This window comes from Clarias gariepinus, chromosome 14 (assembly GCF_024256425.1).
Source record: "Clarias gariepinus isolate MV-2021 ecotype Netherlands chromosome 14, CGAR_prim_01v2, whole genome shotgun sequence".
Lineage (NCBI taxonomy): Eukaryota > Metazoa > Chordata > Actinopteri > Siluriformes > Clariidae > Clarias > Clarias gariepinus.
The window spans coordinates 21,793,675-21,816,445 of NC_071113.1; the positions used below are offsets into that span (position 1 = coordinate 21,793,675).

Here is a 22,771-nt window from a genome sequence, read left to right on the forward strand (position 1 = left end):
AAATAATATATTAATTAAAATATTATAGTACTATACAGGTTTGCATGTTCTCCCTATGCTTGGTGGGTCCAGGTACTTCGGTCTCCTTCCACAGTCCAAAGACATGTAGGTTAGGCTAATTGACATTCCCTAATTGCCTGTAATGAGTGTGTGTGTTTGTGCCCTGCAATGGATTGGCACCCTGGGATAGGCTCCAGGTCCCCATGACCCTGAATACAGGATAAGGCGGTATAGATGATAAGTGAGTACTATACAAAATCATAACATATAATGTCTTTCATTTTATTTATTCCTCTGGTCCTTTTAACATAAGCAATGCTTTTGGAAGTGTGCTGTGGTGTCAAGCACCAGGATGTTATTGGGTGCTGTCAGTTGTGGAGCGGGGCCTCCGTGGGTTGGACTTGTTTGTCTGGTGCATCCTATTGGTTCTTAATCAGATTGTAACTTAGGAGTTTGGAGGCTGGGTCTGGAGTCTTGGGCTCTTTGCTGGGCCCAGGATGCAGCAGGCTGTGGTGCACTGGGTGTACTGGTGAGTTTTTATGCGGCCATCATTGACATTATTTCAGTGAGTTGTGCTGCATTGGCTTTTCTTTGGAATCGGACCAGATGTGCTAGCCTTAGTTCACACAAAACTAAAAGAGCCTTTGCCCATGATCCTGAAACCAGCTTTTTGAAATATAATTTATAAATGATATTTATCTTTTGATGTTATGGCTGATCAGTCTAAATTGATATGTAAAAAGATAGGAGATGAAAAGTTGCACCAATGACAATCAGACCTACCCTCTATAATGACCCCAATTGCTTTCCACTAGGACATTTTAACGTTTTACTGTGGCAGATATTTTGTTGTATATTAGGACAGCTTCTGTAGAGGCTCCTAATTGCATTCTCACTGCCTTGCTAGGTAATTCAAACATTTTAATGTTTTTTTTCATAGCAAGTTTTCCCCATTTACACCCTAATTCATCGCTCTTTCTGGTTCTGCAAACACAGGATAATGAGCAAGAAAAAAAAAAGTGAAGCACTGGACACGCCTGAGCTGGTAGACAATATTCTCGGCGCTGCCGCTGTCCATGGTGCTGCAGCAACCACGCCTCTCCCAGCTCTCCGACCCCGCCCACCTCCATCAGAACGCTAATGGAGCAGATCACGTGACTGCATGTCTCCGGGTGCTGACGGTGCCTGGCGAAGCTCGGCTGAGAGAGAAAACACCTCGACCGCACCGCAAAACACCGAGCGCGCGCTTCTCTTTTCTACATCCCTGCGAGGTGTAAATACTTTTGTACAGTTCGGCCGGGTAGTAGGAAACGTTTTGAATGCAATAGGCTGTTTTTTTTTCTGCCTCTGAATTTCTGAACCCGTCGGCACTTTTAGGGGGATCCGCATCCCAAAAAAAAAAAAAAAAAAAAATTGCGCCTCTCTGATTTCGTTTTCGTTACAGATACCGAGGTCTGTTTCTGCTTAATAATAATAATTTTAAAAAACAACAATAAACAAAGCAAGTAAAAATTGATGCGGAGATCATCACGCTTTGTGGGTGAAGCTGGCTGATCAAAAGGATCACACGATGGACTTTGTCTCAAGGTAAAAAGCGCTTGTGTTTGCATGGGGCTCAGGTTGTGTGCAGTTGTTTGTGCAGCGCTGTGCTTTCTCAGGAGAAATCCCGTCATCCAGACAATTGCAGGGCTGAGCCTTGTCAGAGCTGTGTTTTATGATCTTCGAGTTTGTAGTCTAAGCTTCACTTTACAAGCGACATGTGTAGTTTTGCGCATTAATTGACGAAGCCATATATTTCCCGGTCTCCATCACTGGGGTATCTATCGAGCACAGGGGCAGATCACAGGCAGAGGCAGAGGCAGGCAGACCGAGTCTCTCTTCACTCAGGGATGTAAATGTGACTAATCCACCTGCGCTGATGCGAATCACACTTCACAAATCTGATTCTTGTTTGAACCAGTATGCAATTCTGATTAAAAAGAAAAATACGATTTCTGTTGGTGTGTGCATGACGCAATTCAGTATATATATATATATATATATATATATATATATATATATATATATATATATATATATTCTGTTCTGATTTTGTGGAGGAAAACGCGCCTCTCGGTTTGTTTAATCTAATCCGATACATTATAATCAATTTAAGAGACATCACTGCATTTCGAAGAGTTTAAGCTGCCTCGTGTGTGTGTGTGTGTGTGTGTGTGTGAGAGACTAATGGCGCGTCCTATGTTTTATGAGGGCCATCGGAAAGACTGGGCTCTGATCCTGCTAAACAGCCGCCGTGTAAAAACCTGACACGGGACACACGGGAATGAAAGCGTGTAATGATTGGCCGGGAGGCGTTGACGGACAGCCCGAGGGCAGGACAGCATGCGGTGCCGTTATGCGGGACTAAATCGGACACACACGAACGCAAACACACGCACACATTGTGTCCTAAATGTATGCTGATGTGTAACTTTCACCAGAACACCCAGTAACTGGGCTACAAGACGAGGCGAAATTAAATCAATTAAAATCAGCTCGTTTACGCGGTTAGGAGACTGTAGGCTACATACAGTACAGTACTACTATCCTAAACAGCAGGCAATACAGTGCGCCACTAGAGGTTACCATAGTTACCACCGGCGGCGTAATGTTTTCTAACCTTCTGCAAGATGTCCCAAAAGTCTCCATACGTGGGGAGCAAAGTTAGATTTATTTATAAAACATCTTCTCCATGATTGATGAGTTGTCTGTCCCAGGTGTTATGCATGTAATTTCACTTTAAACGCATTCCCCTAAATAATCTTTTTTGGCTGTATCGATTCCTAGTACACCCTGCCCCTGTGCATTTTAGGCTAAAACACACACACACACACACACACACACACAACACACTTTGTGTTATTAACTTTTGCCAAAAAGTGTTTAGCTCCCCATGTATGAAGGCTTATGGGACACCCTGCATGTATTAAGCTACATCGGTATGCTGCTTATGCTGTTATTTAAAAAAAAAATGTAAACTGTATATCTTTCTTCTCAATAAAGAGAGAAAAAGAAAGAGAGAGAAAGAGAGAGACGTAGCAGTGACGCATTTGGAATCTCTCATTATGTTGCAATACTGTGGATAATTGCATTACAGACTAACACACTTGTGTCAATTTTTCTTTCAATTTAGTTACTCAATATTGACATTTACTACCATTTAAACATGTTTAAGCTGTTACAATTTCTACATAATTGTACTTTTACTGATGGATATCAGTTTTTTTGCCATTTCAAAAGTTAACTGTGAAAAATAATGTAATTCACAACATTTTTTTCTCATTATTCTACACACCATACTCCACAATGACAAAGTAAACGCAGGTGTTTGAAGTGGTTTGTTAATTTATAATAAAATAATAGACAATTTACATAAGCACTTATACCTATCACTTGGTACTTGGTTAAATCAGCTCTGATAATTACAATGATCACTTTTGTTTAAGATCAAATAGGTTAAATGGACACAGCCATTTTCAGGTCTCTCCTGAGATGCTGTATTGGGTTCACGTACAGACTCTAGCTGGGCCACTCCAGGACATTCATAGGATTTCATGAAGTTCTGAGGCCACTCTTGGCTTCTCTCATGTTCTTTTGGCAGTATGGTTCAGGTCGTTGTCTTGTTGAGATGTAACTTGCTGCTCCACCCTAAGATCCTGAGCACTGTAGAGAAGGTTTACACTGAGGATAGCTCTTCATTTCATTGCATACATTTTCTCTCTATACTGATTTGATATACCTACTGTAATTCCAAATAGTTCAGTCTTTATTTCAGACCAGAGGATTCTGCCTGTCGTGGTCTGAGAATCCTTCAGGGTCTTTTTTGCACCTAGGAGACTGTCATGTGACTTTTAGTGACGAATGGCTTCTGTCTGGCCACTCTACTGTAGAGGCCTGATTGGTGGAGTGCTGGAGTGATGCTTGTCCTTCATTAAGGCTCTCCCATCTCCACACGTATCTCATTTATAATGATCCTTGAGCTATTGGTTACCTTTCTGACCAAGGCCCTTCATCCCAGATTATTCAGTATGGCTGGGCAGAAAGATCTGGAAGACTGTTGGTTGATCCAGATTACTTGCATTTGAGATTGATGGAAGCTACTGTGCCTTGTCCCCCCCCACATCTGTCTTGACACGATCCTGTCTCGCAGGTGTACAGATAAATCTCTCGACCTTATGGCTTTGTTTTTACTCTGCCATACACCATCTACAGGGAGACCTTATATAGACAGGTGTGTGCCTTTCCTAATTATGTCCAATTAGTTCAGTTAGGCACTGGCGGACTCCAATTAAGTTGTAGAATTTCAAGGATCATTGAGAGGAGCAGGATGCACCAGAGCTAATGAACGGTGTGAAAACGTGTATAAATGTAATATTTCTCACTTAATTCTTTTATATTTAAATTAAGAAAAAAATACATGTTTTTGCTTTATCATTGTGGAGTAATGTGTAATGATGAGGAAACAAAACATGAAAACATAACAAAACATGAAAACGGTCGGAAAAGCTTTTTCTCGGCACTATATGTGTAAGGCGTTAGCGTTAACGTTAACAGTGTTAAATGACATGCTGAAAATGCTTTGATTTAATTCATGAATTTTTTGAGGGTCAAAGACTGAAAGCTATACAGACTGAACTGTGGGTTGCCACAGTACTTTAATAGGTCAGCATTTCCCTCAGCTAACAGTGTCTCATGTTACTGATCATAAAACTAGATTTAGGTTTATTCTATGAATGAATTTGATCATTGTTTATCATTGTTGGTCATGTCAATTGCAGGTACTGCGTTGCAGTGTTGTTGTTTTTTAGCATACTTGTACCATAAATATACTTTGTTTTATGTTGAAGAATTCATTTTAAGAAAATTGTTTTTGTTTTTTTTACTCTTTTCAGATTGCGGATCATTATGACAAACTGGATGTGATTAGAGAGATTGTGAGCACTGAAGGCCCTACAGGGGCCTGCATGTTAACCACACATTGAGAAGTTTCTATTTTTTTGTCTACGTGAAACTTGGCCAACACAATGACTATTAATTAGTCTTTTCATGTGACCCATGGTGGCCTAATTTACTTGAAGGCTTCCTGTACATATGCGACTTCGTGTGATGGATACCACGACAAATATCATGATAATTGCCCTACTGCAACCAGTTTATATTTCACTGGGGGAATTTTAAATCTGCCTACATTTTTTGTAGATTTATTTAGGACTATTCATATTTTATCTTACATTGGCTAATAATACACCTATACAATTTCTACATTAATTACAACTAGGCCATAATATAGGCCTTCTCTTTGTTTAGAACAATGAGTAAAGGAAAATTATTCCAAATTTATACCTGCAACAGAGAATCCATTTCTGTTTTAAGACTGTAAATAAAAAAAAATTATAATAAAAAAATTATAATAATTGTATACCATTTTAGGTTAGTCTTGTTGTCACTTTTTTGAATTCACCATGAGCTTCTCCATGCGCAGCGGTGTGCATATAATTTGGATAGGCCTGCTGGTTTGTTGCCTGGTTGATATAGGGGCTAGCATGGAGTTCACTGGCGCTGAAGGCCAGTGGGCGAGGTTTCCAATGTGGAATGCTTGCTGTGAAAGTGAGATGAGTTTCAACATGAAAACAAAAAGCTCACATGGACTTTTAGTGTACTTTGACGACGAGGGATTCTGTGACTTTTTGGAACTTCTGCTTCATAACGGTAGACTGAGTCTTCGCTTCTCAATCTTCTGTGCCGAACCCGCCACTGTACTCTCCGATACTGCGATCAATGACAGCCGTTGGCATGCGGTTACGGTGCGCAGGAATTTCAAAAACACCACTTTAATTGTGGATGAAGAAATCAAGTGGGTGGAAGTGAAGTCTAAAAGAAGGGACATGACTGTTTTCAGTCATTTATTCTTAGGGGGGATACCTCCTGAACTACGATCAGTAGCCCTGCGGCTCACGTCTGCGTCGATCAAAGACCAGGTTCCTTACAAAGGATGGATAACCAATTTGAGGGTGAACGGTTCGGAGCCGACCGTAATTGGTAGTGAGGGGATCAACAGTGACATTTGTGAAGCAGACCATGTTTGCCTGAATGGAGGAGTGTGCAGCATCGTCAACGACGAACCCATCTGTGACTGCTCCGAGACAGGATTTCAGGGGAAAGACTGCAGTGAAGGTAAGAGCCATTGTTATATTGTTGAAATGTCTTTAATTATTTCCCCCCGACATAGCCTTTTCTTTGATTTCTTAGTTTAAAATACATTTGCACCAGTCCCTCTGACAGAAATGCATGCTACATCATGTTTGTTTCAGGCCTCCACTGTGGCCATTGGTCATGTTACATCACATGTTTAGATTAGCACTAAAGACCATTGTTAAGAACAGTAAGCATTTTTGTTGCTACAGCTTTTGCAAAGTGTTTACATCTCCTAAGACTAAAATAGAAAAATAACCACTAAAGATTAAATTCCTTAATACAATTTTCATATAGTTCTGGTATTACGGAAATGAATGCAGCATATTTCGTGGTCTCATTCATAACTGACAAAATATAGCTGGTCTAATCGACTTAAATAGGGAGTTGCTTTGTCTAGTAAAGATGTAGGTATAGTGGATACAATCCCACTATCGCACACAACAGTGAGTATTTGTCACTCATAGTGCACATAAATCCACGGAACAGTGAATGCAGAAAAAAGATTGAAGTAATATTTATGGAAATGTTACTGTATAAAAATTAGTGGGAGTGTTGTGGTTAACTTGTCTGTAGACATTTCAGTGTTTTTCAGATGGTCTGGTTGGTGTCCAGTTATCTTCCCTCTTTGGCTCCAATTACACTTTTGAAATTTGTGTCTCTTTTTTTTTTTTTTCATTTTGGGCAATCCTCTCTGTTGATGGTTTCCATGCCGGCTGTGTCTCAGGCTTACGACATGCCAAATTGTCAAGGAAACTACATACCCACAGAGTAAATTTTGGCCTAGTAATCCAGCAGAGGGTCTGTCCATGCAGTTTCATGAGGATTGTTCTGTAGAAAAAGTATAATTGTCTCAGTGTTTCAAGCCCTTAATATGGTATTGGATTTTCTTTAGCATGATAAAGGGAGGACGTGCTGATGGAGCTGGGAGCGTTAGAGAAAACCAGAGTACCACACTGTGAGACACATGGTGGGACGATGACACATACAGTACAGTAGGCATTTTGTAGGCATAGGAGTAGCTACCTTGAAAATGAGAATATAGCGCAATTCCATGATTCATAAAATAGGTACTTGTTCAGTTTTGGTTACTGAGACATTGCATTTGGGCTTCACGTAACGCAATAAGTATTCCATATGACTGACAATAGTATGGCAGCTTTTACTACTTAATGAGGAAGTATGAATGAATCACCATTAGACCAGGAAGATGATTTCGTTTAAGAGATATTTCACTGTTATTAAGCTATGTTTTAATGCTTCGAATTGAAATGCAAATGCTTTAGTTAATGGCACACCTAGAGCTTTCTGAATATTAGTGTCATACCTCATTACAGATTGAACCACTGGCTTTGATGATGCCAAAGAGCTATAATAATAGTATTACCCTTTCCTTCATCTTGTACAAGATATGAATATGATGGATCTTTATTGCTATTGTTAGCATAATTTAAAGCAAGGGAAGAGATTGGAAGTGCATTAGAACTTAACGCCCAGTGACAAAGATGCAGGAATGACTCCACGTCTTTTTAACGAAGCTTTATCCTTATTCTGTCCTCCTGATGGTTATTAATTATTGATGCAAGTGCCTCGAGCTGATGGAGGAGCAGGAGAGATCCTCTGTTTGCCCCGTCTCCTCTGAAGTAATTATGGGTTTCACCCATATTGGAAAAGGCATCCTTGACAGGTCACCAACTAGCTTGGCCAGTTTTGTACACTCTACAGAAGAAAATGGGTGGTGTGTGGATTTAATGTTTCTGTTCTCAGTGTACAAATGCTCAGTCATTCTCTCGACAGGCAGTTGTAGTAATGATATTCTTTAGTGAGGCAGGTGTTGGACTCACAGTGGGAGAGACGGCCCACACTGCAGAGAATAACAGTACTACAGTTAATAAGATATTTTTTGCGCTGCTGGGAATGCTGGGAACAAGGGGTTCATTAGGACATTTATTCATTACCAAGGACTACTATTTGTGCTTTAACTTCTTCTTCTTCTTTTTTTTTTTAAATGAAATAACATTGTCTTATGTGGTTTTACCAGCTGCCTCTCACCAGTAACTTTTACTTATCTGAGGTGTAAAATGTGGGATTAAGAAGCGTGTTAGAAACCCAAAGTGTTTGTTGGGCATGTAACAGTTAGTTGAGCAGTGAATCGGTTTACCAGTGATTATTTGTCAATAATATCATTTCAATGATAATCAATGTTAATTCTGCTAATCACCTTTGTCTAAACATCCTGGTGATTTTGCAGATCGAACAGGGTTTTTGAGAGGCAGTTTGCCACATATAGTGTTGCAATAGCTTTGTTATTTGTTCTTATTTAAGGATCAGAACAGTTATACTGTACATTTAGGCAATTAGACCAGCCCAGTTTATGGTTTAAGGCGGCACAGTGGTTTAGTGGTTAGCGCTGTCGGTTTTTACCTCTAGGTCCTGGGTTCGATTCCTGCATCAGGTCTGTGTGCATGGAGTTGGCATGGTCTCCCTGTGTTTGACGGTTTTCTCCGGGTTCTCCGGTTTCCTCCCACATGACATGCCAAAGACATGCAGATTAGGCTAATAAGCATTCCCAAATTGTCTGTAGTATGTGAATGTTGGCCGGAGGTCCTGCCTCATAAATACAGTGCTCAGCATTGGCCTCCACTGTCCATAGTTGTACTTCAGAGATAGATAGATGGATGGATGGAGTTTAAGGGTTACTTTGCTTTGCACATAAACCCATTTAAGGCATCTCTAGTTATCAAATAAAGAGATGTCAAGTGCATGAGCAATGAATGTATTCTTCAACCTTTTCTTAACATGGTGGTTATACGTATTTATTTGCCTATTGTTTTTATTCGGCCAACTCCTTTTTACCTTAACCATAAGTCTGCTCAGTGATCAGCTGAAAAAATTAATCTCTATGTTCTCAGGACAAATGCTTCTTGCACCTGAGTAAAACTACTAGAAAATAAAATATATATTCAGTAGTATTAATTAAAGGTTAATGATATATTATTTTTTATTACAGAATACATAATTAAAAGGACAGTGAGATTTTATTCTCTTTTATCCACCGACTACTATGATTTACACTACATCTTTAGAGTATTTATAGCCAATATGCAGCAGTTAAGACCTCTTAATGTCATCACTGTATAATCTTTGGAGATTACAGATATACAGACAGATATATAGCACATAGAGATTTCTCGAAAGTCTGTATCTGATGCACGTGGACTGTGAGCGCTAATCTCTTGGTGATAGCGAATGAGAGTATTAGAGGACATATTGTATCTAGCTCCACATGAACTATATATTGGATTCAATTTGTACAGCAGTCAAATACAGCAAGGGCTTTTGGGCATTTTTGCTGAGTAGTTGTGATTAATGTTTATAGTTATATACTGTACAGTAGTAGTACTAGAGATTCTGATGTTATGGTGTGTGAAGACGTTATAATATCGAAATACACTATTGAGTGACTATTATGTGGTTGTGCCTTTGTTAATTGTTACAGATTAAACGTAATAATAAGACTTATGGGTAGAGTATATTTATTTAGGTATGGAAGCGATATCTTAATGCTTATTTGTTTACATTTACTTCAAAGGGACTTAGAATGTAGTTTAACCGATGAGCGTTATTTTGATCATGGACAACCTTCTGATCATTAGTCCAGATACCTAACCATTAAGCCACTTACTGGTAGAGTAACAGAATGCCTTGCCCTTGTGGGCCTATACGCAGTGGGTATGTATGTTTGAGAATAATACACTCGGACAGTCTGAAAAACACACATTATTGAGAAGCTGTAGTTGCTTACGCAGGGCACTGTACTGTATTGTACTGTACATCCATGCATCACATACTGTACAGTAGCGTTTGCACCATGCCTGCTCAAACTCACACTGGAGCCACCGTATAGTATGTTTGTGCTCTCTGTTTGTAAATCTTGTCCTTCACCCTAAATTCACAGCACTGTGCATGGACAGCATTTTTGCTGTTTGATGAGAGCCTACACATTTGTGGCTCTGTTTGGACTCTGCAGTACAAGAATGAAGCCACACAATACTAATATGCTGGTCGAGCCAATGTAGACCTGCAAGAAAAACCTCAGAGAGGAACATCAGGTCTCTTTCATATAGATGCAAGTGAAAATAGGATTAGCAATGTACTATGCGCTATAGGCACATACTGTAATAGAGATAATGGGCCCATTTAGATCGTAGTGGTCGAGACAGAGGGTGGATATGAACATAAAATCAATATCGCACACTGTAAAAGATGTCTGGTTGATAGTTCTTAGTAGTAATCAGCATGCAGATTTATTAGCTTTTTTTCAATTCAATTGGTACGCATCATTCATTCTAAAATGATTATTCAATTATTAGTGCACAAAACATTCTGTCAAGAGAGGACACAGTAGGAGTAGGTCTGCAAAAACATATGCCACCCTGCACTGCAGCACCTAAACAGCTTAATGTTTCGTTGTCATTATTTATGCCATGGCACCTTTTACGTTCTTTATTATTCATTCATTCATCAGCATTTTTTTTCTAGTGGCAGTTGTGGTGCATGCAATTTGTATTTGGTCGAACGGAGCAGACTGCAGCGGTAAGTCTTGGGTCATTGTTCCCCTCGAGACGCAAAAACAACAGAGGTAGGCCTGGATGCTTTTAACACACTACCAGATAGATGTGGCATGTTAGGGAGACTCGGATCACAGGGGCCGCCCCCAAACAGGCTGGCCCATGGAAAGAGTGGTTTGTGTTGAGCGAAAGCATGAATGTCTCTATTATCAAGGTAATGTTTTTTCTTTAGAGAAGAAAACAGGCAAATCTAAAGTCAGAAAGCATAGTCATTAATGTCATATGATGACTATATGGAGTAATCCATCACAGTACAGGTACTGTACATTTCATTCTTACTGATCTGACTGACCGGTTTTGTTTTCTCTCAGTAGGTGTATGCTGCATCATCTGATCTCGTTAATTAACAGCTGCATGGCTTACAACCAAGCAAAAATAATCTCTAGAAATCAGTTCGAACTTTTGTACTGCCATTAAGTAATTCCTTCAAAACCTCTTTTTTAATCTAGCTTGAATAAACATGAGTGACTTTATGTAACTTGATTTTAATTTATTATGTGTCAAAACTACACTTACAGTGAAAGGGTACATCTTTTTTTAATGAATTATTAGGAGTTATTCATCACACATCGATCACTCTCCTTTTGCTTTCGGATATTTATCTCCTTGCATGTTTGTGCATGCTCTCTGAAATAAATCAGTTTCAATACATGTTTAATTGGCAATAGAAGCACTCTCGCACTGAGATCTTTTACTAACATTATTTCAACCAGGAAGACTTATTTAAGATTAGGCATGTTTTTGTTTTGAATAAGATTGAATTTCTGCATTTGGATTAAAATGTAGGGCTTCCTTGTGTGAAAGCAGTGCATTTTCTGTTATTGTACGTGCATGTTGCTGAAACAACAAAACACAAACCCTGCTGAGGGCAGGAAGTATGGGAACAGAAAAAAGGAAACAACAAGATGAAGCGGGAATATTTTAACAGACAAATTCTAATTAGGCAAAGCCATAAATTTTTTTAAAAGTCTCTCTGGTTGAAGGTTCATCAAGTTTTATCCATTAATGACAGTTATGAGTCTGGACCGTATTCAAAGCTAGAAACGGATATCGGAGACATCAAGGAAATGAGATCATGTGGTTTATTCTCCATAGCAGCATTTGATTTGGCTTAGGCATACAGTATGCGCAGGATGATAAGACGCATGTAGCTTTGGTAGTCCTCGAGGTTGGGCCACCTTCTAGCCTGCATGCCTCTTAATCAATGTCTTCCTCTTTCTCTCCACGCCTCGGCCGGTCCTCCAGAAGAGGTCTACACTGGAGGTGGGTACACCTACACACTCTTATTCTCTTTTCATTCTCAAGTCCCCATTGTCATGTACTTCTCTCTATTTCCATACCTCAAACTTTTCCTTCTGAAATGCGCTAAATGTAATTTAAAAAATAATACATTAATGTGGTGGCTGAAGAATGGTAAGTGGTGCCAAACATTGCCTACTGGGGACCGGAACCATTTCTGAGGTCACATAATGTATAAGGTAAAAGGTATAAGCATTTCCTTCCATCTTTATCTTTGTGTCCATTGCTTAATGTTGGTGTTGGTCAGAATGCCCAGGGTTTGGTCTCTGTCCTGTGTCTTCTAAAAAATCAGTCCAAATTCCACCAGCCAAAATAGCCTCCTTCCTCTGTATTCAGAGGCTCTGTTTTTCTCTCTCCTGTTAGCTCAAAATGATGTACACTCCCTAATGCATGCAATTGAAATTGTACACAGAAATTCAAAGCTAGCCAAATACTGTCCATTTTTCTCAAATTGTATGGTGTTGCTTTAGGGACAGAGGGTAAGTACTGGGGACAAATCATCTTTTATATTCCCTGCCGGTGGTACAAACACTTAGAGTCTAGACGGGTAAAATATCTGCTCTATTGTAATTCATTCCTTTGAAGGTATTGAATCTATTATGCATGTAGGAAAGGCCACAATTTACAGGTGATATTTTGTGGAAGATGAAATGGGAGCTGCTAAGTTTTCATTTCAGACATAGACATTGTTTGACTGATAGAGTCTTGTTTTTATTTTGCCGAAATAAAATATCGTTTGAGTTTATTTTATTATTGTGTATAACACGTAATAGGAGCGGGTAGGTCCTCTTCAACTATGTATGAATATCTTCAGGTGTCTAGTCATGTAACGTTGCCATTTGTCAAAATTATATAATCAAATTTCTGGGAAAGGTTGACTAGCTGGAGGGAATGTTTGATCTATGACAACAACAAAATGATTCTTTTATAGATTTGTCCCTTTCAAATGTGACAGATAAAGCATCGCAACTGTCGGGTTGAGGGAATGCTTTTATTTTTTCAACCTTCCCAAAAAAAAAATAAAAACACCTCTCTTCTCCCCCCCCTCCCCCCTTCTCTCCCTGAAACTGTAACACACCCTGGGCCTTGCAGCACAGGCATCCTGCTTTCACAAGATGCCTGCATGTCAATGTGACAGAAAGCTTCCACATGATCCCGTTCTCTGTGCTGACTGTGCTCTTGTCTTCCCTTAAGGTCTTGCGCACCTGATGATGGGCGACCAAGGTATGAGTTTTATTCCTTTATCCCCCCTTTTTGCTGCCATTACCCACCCTTTCCTCCATCCTTCCTCTGCCTCTTTCTCGCCTCTTTGTGCTGATTCCTTCTCACATCGCGTCACCGCTGGTAGGGATTTACCGGGCCTGCTTTCTTTCCGGCTTGGCACTGACTCAATGGATGGTTTGGTCTTTTTAATTTATTTATTAATTTATCTCTTATTTAAAGTCCTCTACTGTGGTACTTTATTTTTTTCAATCGACTTATTTATTTATTTCCAGTTTCAGTCATCTGCAACTGATTGCTATTCCATTATTGCTTGCCAACTTCATTTTCATAAAGGGCGGAAAAAAAATAATGCTTTGAACACGTTGGTTGGGCTGGAGATTGAAGAACATCTCTCGAGGGTTTGTTTGTTCTTTATAAATGTACTAGCATGTATTCTCAAGATGCAAAGCAGGAAAGCATTAGCTCACTATTCAATATTCATGCTTTCCCTCCATCCCTTGCGCCATCATGTCTTGGCATGTTCCTCATCTTGGAAGCTTCCGTCTCTTCTGCCTGCCTCATCTCCTGTGCCCTTAATGCATGGAGCTAGGTCAAATGTTAACCTTTCATATCCTCTGAATCTTACATAAGTCCGTGAATCTTACAGTTGCTTCTTTCCTCTCCTTTGTATCGCCCATGTATCTCTCTGGAATTTCTCTTCACGGAACCATTATGTCAATATCCTAGGTAAAAGTAAAGGTACATGATGCTTTTTTTTTACCATAATATATTTCATAGTATAAGTAGCTCTTGCTCTAAGCTATTCATGTACAGTATATTCCTGTTTCTGTGGCTTTATACATGCATCTCCACTTTTTGATTTACTTCTTTTTTTCTGGGTATTCTGAGTTGCTATGATTTATTGTGTGATGTGTGATGTCGTGACAGTATGCCCAGTGGGCTGGAAGGTAGGTGTGTACTGCTGTGGAAATGTTTATGCCTGGATGCATGGCAAAATAAATGCAAAATTGGTACTCAGTCAGCTTCAGGTTAGGGTGAGATCTGTCTTGTTGAATGAAGCATATTATAATAAATACATCTGACATATTAGCGAGAGAAGCAAGTTCACACAGAGAACATCCAACACACCAAATAGCAGCTTATGCAGCTAATAAAGGAGTTTAGAATTTAAAACAAGGATTTTTTAGAGAATGATTATTTCTGGTTTATTAAATATAACTGAATTATATATATATATATATATATATATATATATATATATATATATATATATATATATATATATATTAGGGATATGCATGAAACAGATTAATGCATGCACTGTATACAGCTTACATGCAATTAAATCTTTCTACATAATATTGTAGAAAATAATAATAGTGTGAATAAACCTGATAAAACATCAACAAGGATCACACTGAAATCGAGCATCACTGTTTTTTTTCCCACTTCTTATGAAAAGGTAAGGGCTTTACAACACCAAAGATTTTCACCCTGATTGTTATAAAACCAACCTTTTATTATTCCAAATGGTGTTTATTAGTGGTGCTGCTTTTTTATCATGTGATAATGAACTGCCATTTTGAAGAGCGTGTTCCCGCTGAGGTAAGTCACCCCATTACTGACTCTGCCTCTCACTCTCCTTTCACTGTGGGTGCCCTCGACAGAGCCAATGCATGCTCGTCCTCACTGCCTTTTACTCAATGCTAGGGCATAACACACACTCTCACACATGGCTAAATCTCAACTATGTCATTTATATGGATGTGAGAGAATGAGAGAGAGTAAAATGCCGTGCCTGGTGGAGCAGGTAGGTGCACTTTATGTGTTTTTTTTTTCTTCTCCTTTTTTATTTGAGCTTCGCTGCTCCTGCTTTTGGCTGGCTAATGCTGAGTTCATGGTCTTTTAGACTTTATGTTCAGGCCCCCAGTTTGTCTTCAGTGCTCTACTGCCCATGGGTGATGTAGGGCCTAAAAATAAAACTTCTCTTTAGACATCTGACTGTAATTGTTGTGACGTTCAGCGATTTCGATCATTGTGTTTTCCCATCCTCAAAGATTCTTCTAGAAGATGGGTCCGCATCTGTGTTTAAAACAGAACCTAATGGTTTATGTTAGACAACTCTGCTTGCTGGATATGAAGTTTTACTGCTTTTACTTGTATTTAATTAAAATTCAATTTTACTTTACCTTATTTAATTGTATTTGACTTACGTAAACCTTATATAATTTTTTACTAAGAAAAATTGAGTTTATTTCCATATGTCCCAATAAACATCCTGGAATGACACTCCAGCAAATATACCAATACTCATATAAATATGATTAATTATAGCACAGTACAATAAATAATATGTTTAATCTGAGTATTTACTAGGGAGCAAGGTTTAAAGTAAATTATTTGAATTATTTTGACATATTGTGATTAAATGTAACTATGCACAGTAATATGTATCATTTCATATTTGAAGATTATAAGATACTGTCACCAGTAATCACATGGAAGTGTTTATTCAGCTCCTCAAAAGTTATATAAAAAGAATTAACGAATACATAGATTATTGGCAAACTTCACATACATTCCTGCCTATGCACTCAGTATATTATCTGTAATTAATTGCAACGATTAGATAATTACTCAGGTCCATTCTGTTATTTCTATTTCTATGCAATTACTTGTGCAGCACTAGTTTTTAATCTTCAACTTTACCCTAAATAAAACCAAAATCCTTGTTGTCTTTAGATTATGGAGAGAATTTTCCCGATTAGAATTGGAAATTCCTTGGATTTTATATGCATTTTATATATATATCCATATGTCATCTTAGAATTCATAATGAACATTTTGCCTGGCTTAAGCTTCACTACAGTATGCACAAAGAAAAATCCGACTGAATTTCAGATACTCCATTTAAATAAATTTTACACAAAAACAAATCTAAATCTTAATTATTATTTTTTTTTTCATTTTTTGTTAGTACAAATCCAAGGAGGTCATTTTTGCATTGTATACCGTAGTTGTGATTCACTAACGTTGCACTTCAGGGCCTGGTCTGGGTGATTCAGAGGTACGCGCTAAACAGGCCTAAGGGGGGTCGTCTCTTATAGTCCTTGCTCCTACCCAGAGAAGTGATCTCTTTATGTGAACGGGTCACCTTCGGTAATCAGCTTACAGTTCTCCCCTTTGCCCCTGAATTCATAAACCTTCAGATTTATGCATCATTAGGTGAATAAACTCCAAATTTCCATTAAAATATGCAACGAGCAGAATAGGTGAAGTGTGTGTCTGACAGATTGTGCTTGTCTGCTCACTGCAGCTTGTATTTCCATCGTTCTTGTGTTAACTTGCTCAGGGGTAGATGAAAGATGTGTCGTAGTTTGGGTGGCATGTAGAGGGTTGGCGTCCCTAATTGCTGCCATTGCAGATGAAGTGGCTCTGAAGCTGTAACTCTGCTCAAGGCACTGTATGGTTCACAGATGCGAGTGAACTGTCTTCACAGGAGGATTCTTTAAGAGTAATTGACATCGCAGAGTAGGAAATGGCAACATACTCGGTATTTATACCAAATCCTTAGGACTGTTCTTTTCCTGCCTGTCTAAATGAGAAGTGCTACGGAAAGGGTTAGCTTCACGGAAGTTTGGCTTACCTGTATTCCTGGCATAGTCTTACAGACATCGCCTCTGTTTTCAATTCCAAATAATGGTGATAAATATGGGCATCTTTTTTGTTTTGCTTTTGGCATGTGAATCTGTTTTCTAAAGGGGGATAAATTTCCAGATGTGATCCTGCCCCAGATGACCCTGATTACAACAGGGAGGAAAAGAAACCTGGTGTGACGTATTGATCAATACGTATTTAAAATCTCATTATGTCCACCGTTGCACCATGGATGCCTCGTTAATGTAATTACAAAGGCAAACTGGCCTCTTAAATTACTGCAACACCAAGCCCTTGCAGATTTTCCAATGTCAGATCCTTTCACATGTTACTGATGTCATCAAGAGGTGGTGAAGTGCTTTAAAAAAGCATGGCCCTGATTTTCTCTTCTTCTTCTTATAACAGAACAAATGGTAAAGTTTAAATAATCAGTTGCAAAAGAAAATGTGCCGAGCGCTGTACTAGTACCATGGCTGCTGACGTAAATGCGGCCTTACGCTCTTGAATAGAATGACCCGAGATAGACCTGTAATTCAAACATTAACACAGAGTTGAGCACTTTAAAAAAAAGTGCTAGTTGAACAACTTCACAAGGTCACAAATCCAGTTAAAAAGCACATATATTATAGAAGGTATGGACGTTTACAGCTATTCATCAATCACATACCCAGGATCTTGTCATTTCCTTCATTATTCACTCTTCATTCACAAGAAGGTTTAAAGCAGGAGCACTCTATAGGTGGTGTGCCACATGAAAACACGGATGATCGAGTCTGTACTTTTAACAAGCTTTGTTTTTTTTTATATTTTAAACAAGGTAGTGTTCATTTATGTCAACAGTGCAAGACAATACACACCGCAATAGAGGTAGTTAGGCAGCATGCATATTATTGCAGGCATTATAACAAACTGTAACTTTTGCAAACTGTAGTGGTACAAAAGGACAAAGAGGTGGTAGTGTTATAGCATACAGCTACTATAATATGTGTTTCTGGACAGGCATTTCACAATTTTGGAAGTATTGTGTTATTTATTGCCAGTTTTAAAAGTTCATTCTCCATATCTCTAAAAAACCATTCAGCACTAGACCTTATTTATATAATGGGTACCTTTTACAGTGCACAGTTACGAGTGAAATCAATCGAGCTTATATTACACTTAGGATATAAAAATTGAAAAAAAACTATTGTGATGTTGTTGCACAAACCATTTTTTTTGTGATTGAAAGGCCTGCTATGTCAGAAGCTCTCTCTTCTGATGATCATTATTACTGGGAACAGATAAGCAGCTGTTCGCATTGTGTGGAAGTGCCGTATAACTGTATATGCGCTCTTTAACAAACCTTTGGTATGACTCATAAAGTCATAGTGTAAATGATAGTTGATCAAGGTTGTGTACAGGAAATGTAGGACCTGATGAAAGGCAATGTAATGTACAGGGGACAGGGACAGAGGTGTTTACTGGGAGAGGAATTAGGTCCCTTGTTTGTTTAGATTTCTGCTAATAGAACCAGTTACATTAGTTATACTATATCATGCACAGGAATTAAAAAATGCCCCTCATGGGCCAAATGATGAAACTAAGTATGTTGAACTGTTAAAACCAGAATTCATACATCATGTTAACAGTACCAGCTTTTTCACATTTGAGATTTTTATAAAAAAAAAAAACTCTGAACAGATACAGATAATCAGAGTGGCATTGCATTATAATATAATACCCATCATTGTCTTTTCTCATTGTTTATACCGCTGTATCCTGGAGCCTATCCCAGGAGATGGCACGAGGTAGGGTACACCCTGCATGGGGTGTCAATCTATCGCAGAACAAACACATACATACAGTACACACACTTACACACTCATACAGTATACACACTATGGGCAATTTGGCCTAAAGTTAGCCTAATCTGCATGTCTTTGTGGATGGAGGAAACACACCAAGCATGAGGAAAACATGTAAACTCCAGGCGGGAATCGAACCCAGACCCCGGTGAAAGTGCTAAACACTAAGCCACCATGCTGACCCTTAATATAATACTGTATATCACTAATGTATGACAGTGAGCCTAAATCTGACTTGGCCTTCAGTGGTGCATCACTTTGTTTTTATTATTATACACTCAAAAAGAAAAACTCGTTGAATGAACATAATTAAATTATGGAAAGAATTTCCACCTGATTTAATGGCTCTCTTCCAGCGTTAAGTAATTTTGTTGGCCCAACTTAATGTTCTTAGGTTCAGTCAAATTAATTTTATTAGGTTCATTTAACTTATTTACTACAGCTGCGTCCAACATAATTTAATACTGTTAACATAAATGAATAGCATTAGTACAACAAATTTTTCAGTTGTAAATTAAGTTGATCCAACTCAAATAAATTTAAATTTCAAGCCCTGGTCAACAGAATTCTGTGAAGGAAGGAAGCATAAGACAAACGGGATAAAACTGAGATTTTTATTTTACACCAGCAGCAACTTACAAATGAGGTCTCAATTTAAAAAGATGTAAAAAAAAAAAAAAAAAAATCTATTTAATAAATATTAATCATAGAAAAACAAATTAAACACCAACAGAAACGTTTTGTACTTTATAACTGTACGTTATGACTTTTAAATATGACCGTTAGAGACGGTTGGTCAGGAAACTCCTGAAGTCAGATGCAGACAGGACACTTTCACTCACAAACTCCTGTGAAAAAATACAGAGATAGATTCAATTAAAATTCATGATACTTAATTTATCAAATGAACAATATTTATACTTTGTTCCTCTCGCTTCACAACTCATGAGAACAGACCGAAACCAGAACCGAACCGCAGATTAAGCACGCGCATATAACCGTCGGTATTTTAAGTGTGATTAAAAATACAAGAAATAATTTAAACCAAAATAACGTGACTAAACATCGCTAAACAGCAGGTGACATTTATGTTCAGTATTTCGTTTCTATTTAGAAACATGGGAATTAATTCCTGCTTACCTTTTCCACACGCCCGCCAAACGTTTGTCTTCTCAACACGCTGTGTTCTCTTCTCGCGATATCTTCTCGCGATGTTTGATCTGATATTTCCGCTTTTCATAGTGACAAGATCTCTGGTTTATCTCAACATGATTGAATCTAATACATGTTAAGTTGTTGAATTTCATGTAAATACAACATCATTTATTCATGTTTATCTTGGAAACATGAAATTATTATGTACAAAACACATATTACATTTTAGTGCATGTAACAGGTAGCCAGGTTCATTTTTTTGAGTGTATTAAGAGCAATATTCAGCATAGCAGAACCCCTTATTTCTTTCTATTTGATCCATTTTTGACACCATTAATGGAGTAGCTAACTAGACAAGCTTCCAAGAGCCAGGGAACAGAGGGAAGAAAATAGTTTTACAATTACACTTTATCTTGCTCTGATTATTGTTAATGAAAAGATTTTCGCATTATAGTCCCATAATCGAATTAAAATGTAATCAACTGATGTCATTCAGACCTTTTTTGGATCACGGTTCTCATTTGTATAAATGGAATGATTTCCTAATAGGTCAGCCTGGCCACCGTGAGGTACTTTGTCTCTTAAATGCCATTATGCCAGTCCCGTTCCTAATGCATTAATGGGATTTGAATTCAGCACTCACATCAACCTCCCATTAGGGCAGATGTGAATATACTTCATTTTTATAATATTTACTGTATATGAAAATATTAGAAAAGCTAATATTTTGGACATTTCCTCTATGTTGCAGTATGCAGATTTTTGCAATTTTCTTGTAAATATTTACTGATTTATATCAGACAGTGTACTGTACAGTAAGTACAGGAGCTAATTGTCTAAAGGTATTTTTAACTATCTTTGGACACCCTTTAGGGTTGGGTACTCTCGTATTTAAGACTGCTTCTGTCATTACTAGTGTTTGGAGGTAGTCTTGGTAATTTTATAATCAGAATGCAAATAGCAGGGTATAAAGTATTTATTGAAATAACATTGTTCAAGATAATGGTCAGAGATGTTATACAGTAGACAGTGCACAAAAATTATTTAGTGTACAATGAAATAAAGATGCTCAGCAGTGCCAAAGGGCTACAAATGGACCATGGATCTGGATCAGTGTGGGAAAATTATAAAAATGGCGAAAGATATACTGTATGTAGCCTTCTTATTCATATTTCCATTATTATTTATATATATATTGGTATATCAATTTCTACACATACTGTATGGTGGCATTGACAATAAAAACCTTGAATCTTGAACTTTATGTACAATTCCAGCAAGGTATTGATAGCATACATCTGTGTACCATTCGTAAGGTCAGGTCATTTTGGTGTACAGTATCTCAACTTTTCATATAGATATGAGGTCTTCACCTTAGAAGAAGTAAAATCTGGATGATATGTAAGATGCCATTTTATTTCCACACCCTGTTGGACCCATAAACCAAATCAAGACCAAATCAAATAATAACTGGGTCTTGTTCTCTAGAATCCTAGAATCAGAGCCTCAACTCTTCTGCCAGTTTCATAGCCATGTCATCATATCCCAGGTCATAGTCTATTTTTATTTGCACTTTTTTTTTTTTAGCTGCTGACAGTATTTTGTAGAAAAATCTATCCCATGCAGCCCAAAGTCTAAAAGCAAAATTAACAAAAATATATCTTTTTCTTAAATATAATAGGCAGTAATATGTTTAGGGCTTGACTTAGAGTCTGCAGAAATAATGTTTTAATTTAACTAGAACTTAAATTTTACTGCAACTCTAAATATATATAAATATTTCTCATAGTCAGTTGTTTCGACACCTCAATTAATAAACCAAATTCGGTGTGTTAATTTTTTTTAGGCGGTTCAGGCTTTGAGTTGCTAACCGGAGGATCGCCACATTTAGATCCTCAGACGAGGAGTTGCGTCAGGAAGGGCATCAAGCATAAAACCTCTTGCAACATGGCAACCCCAAGAAAATAAAATTTACTAATATATATTTGCCAACCACTTTATCCTAGTTGATCCTAGAATGTCCAAACTGGTAATATATATCCAAAAAGTCTTACAAAAATTCATTTGCTTCTCATACCTTAGACCCATAGTGAACATTCTTACAGCAGCGAGTTTGTCTGTTGATGAGAAAAAGCTCCTACTGCTACTTGAGATTGTAGTAGCTCTATCTTCGACCACCAGAGAGGGGGGGGGTTTGGGCTGCTGTAATAGTGGGGCAGAAGTGAAGCACATCTTGAGAGTTTGAAAGGCTTCCTCTGCTGCTTTTGTCCACGATAACCTCTGTCTGTATCTGAGGTGGCTCAGCTGAACTGAAAGGCTGTGAAAACTTATGGAAAAATTCTTCAAAGCTCCTTGACTTATCACCTCTACCACATGTTTTTATATTTCCACTCCTATTGAACTGAGCACATAACCAGTGAAAAAAACTGATGGTTTAATGGAAAATGCATTTTCTGGTAAAGGTATTTTAAGACGTTTTCGACATGCACAATCTGAACTTGAACATCCTGAAACGCCCTGAAAATAGGTATAAGCAAATGCCAGAAACATTTTACAGGAATTAGCCGGTCCATAGGACCAACATTTCTCCAGTCGTTTTCTCCTGGGTATGGATCATATTATTTACAGAACTCTGAATGTCTTATTTAGTAAAAAACATATTTGTGAAACCTGTTTGAAGCTTTAGATATGATGTATGATGTATCTTTTAGGGATGTGAAAGCTACAGTG

At 38.0% G+C, this 22,771-nt stretch overlaps 1 protein-coding gene across 10 annotated transcripts in view; it reads left to right on the top strand.

Annotated features, from left to right (window-relative positions):
- Positions 1 to 1,200: 1,200 nt before the first annotated feature.
- Positions 1,201 to 22,771, top strand: part of nrxn1a (neurexin 1a) — a 172,947-nt gene continuing 151,376 nt past the window's right edge. For 7 of the 10 annotated variants that reach the window (XM_053511427.1, XM_053511429.1, XM_053511434.1 and 4 more), the window contains exons 1-4: positions 1,201 to 1,587; positions 4,932 to 6,213; positions 12,108 to 12,125; positions 13,356 to 13,385. In XM_053511427.1, coding sequence (XP_053367402.1) covers positions 5,502 to 6,213; positions 12,108 to 12,125; positions 13,356 to 13,385 — 760 coding nt within the window. In that variant the 5' untranslated portion in view covers positions 1,201 to 1,587; positions 4,932 to 5,501. The remainder of the gene's footprint in view (positions 1,588 to 4,931; positions 6,214 to 12,107; positions 12,126 to 13,355; positions 13,386 to 22,771) is intronic. The other 3 variants (XM_053511428.1, XM_053511430.1, XM_053511433.1) reach the window with 3 other exon arrangements.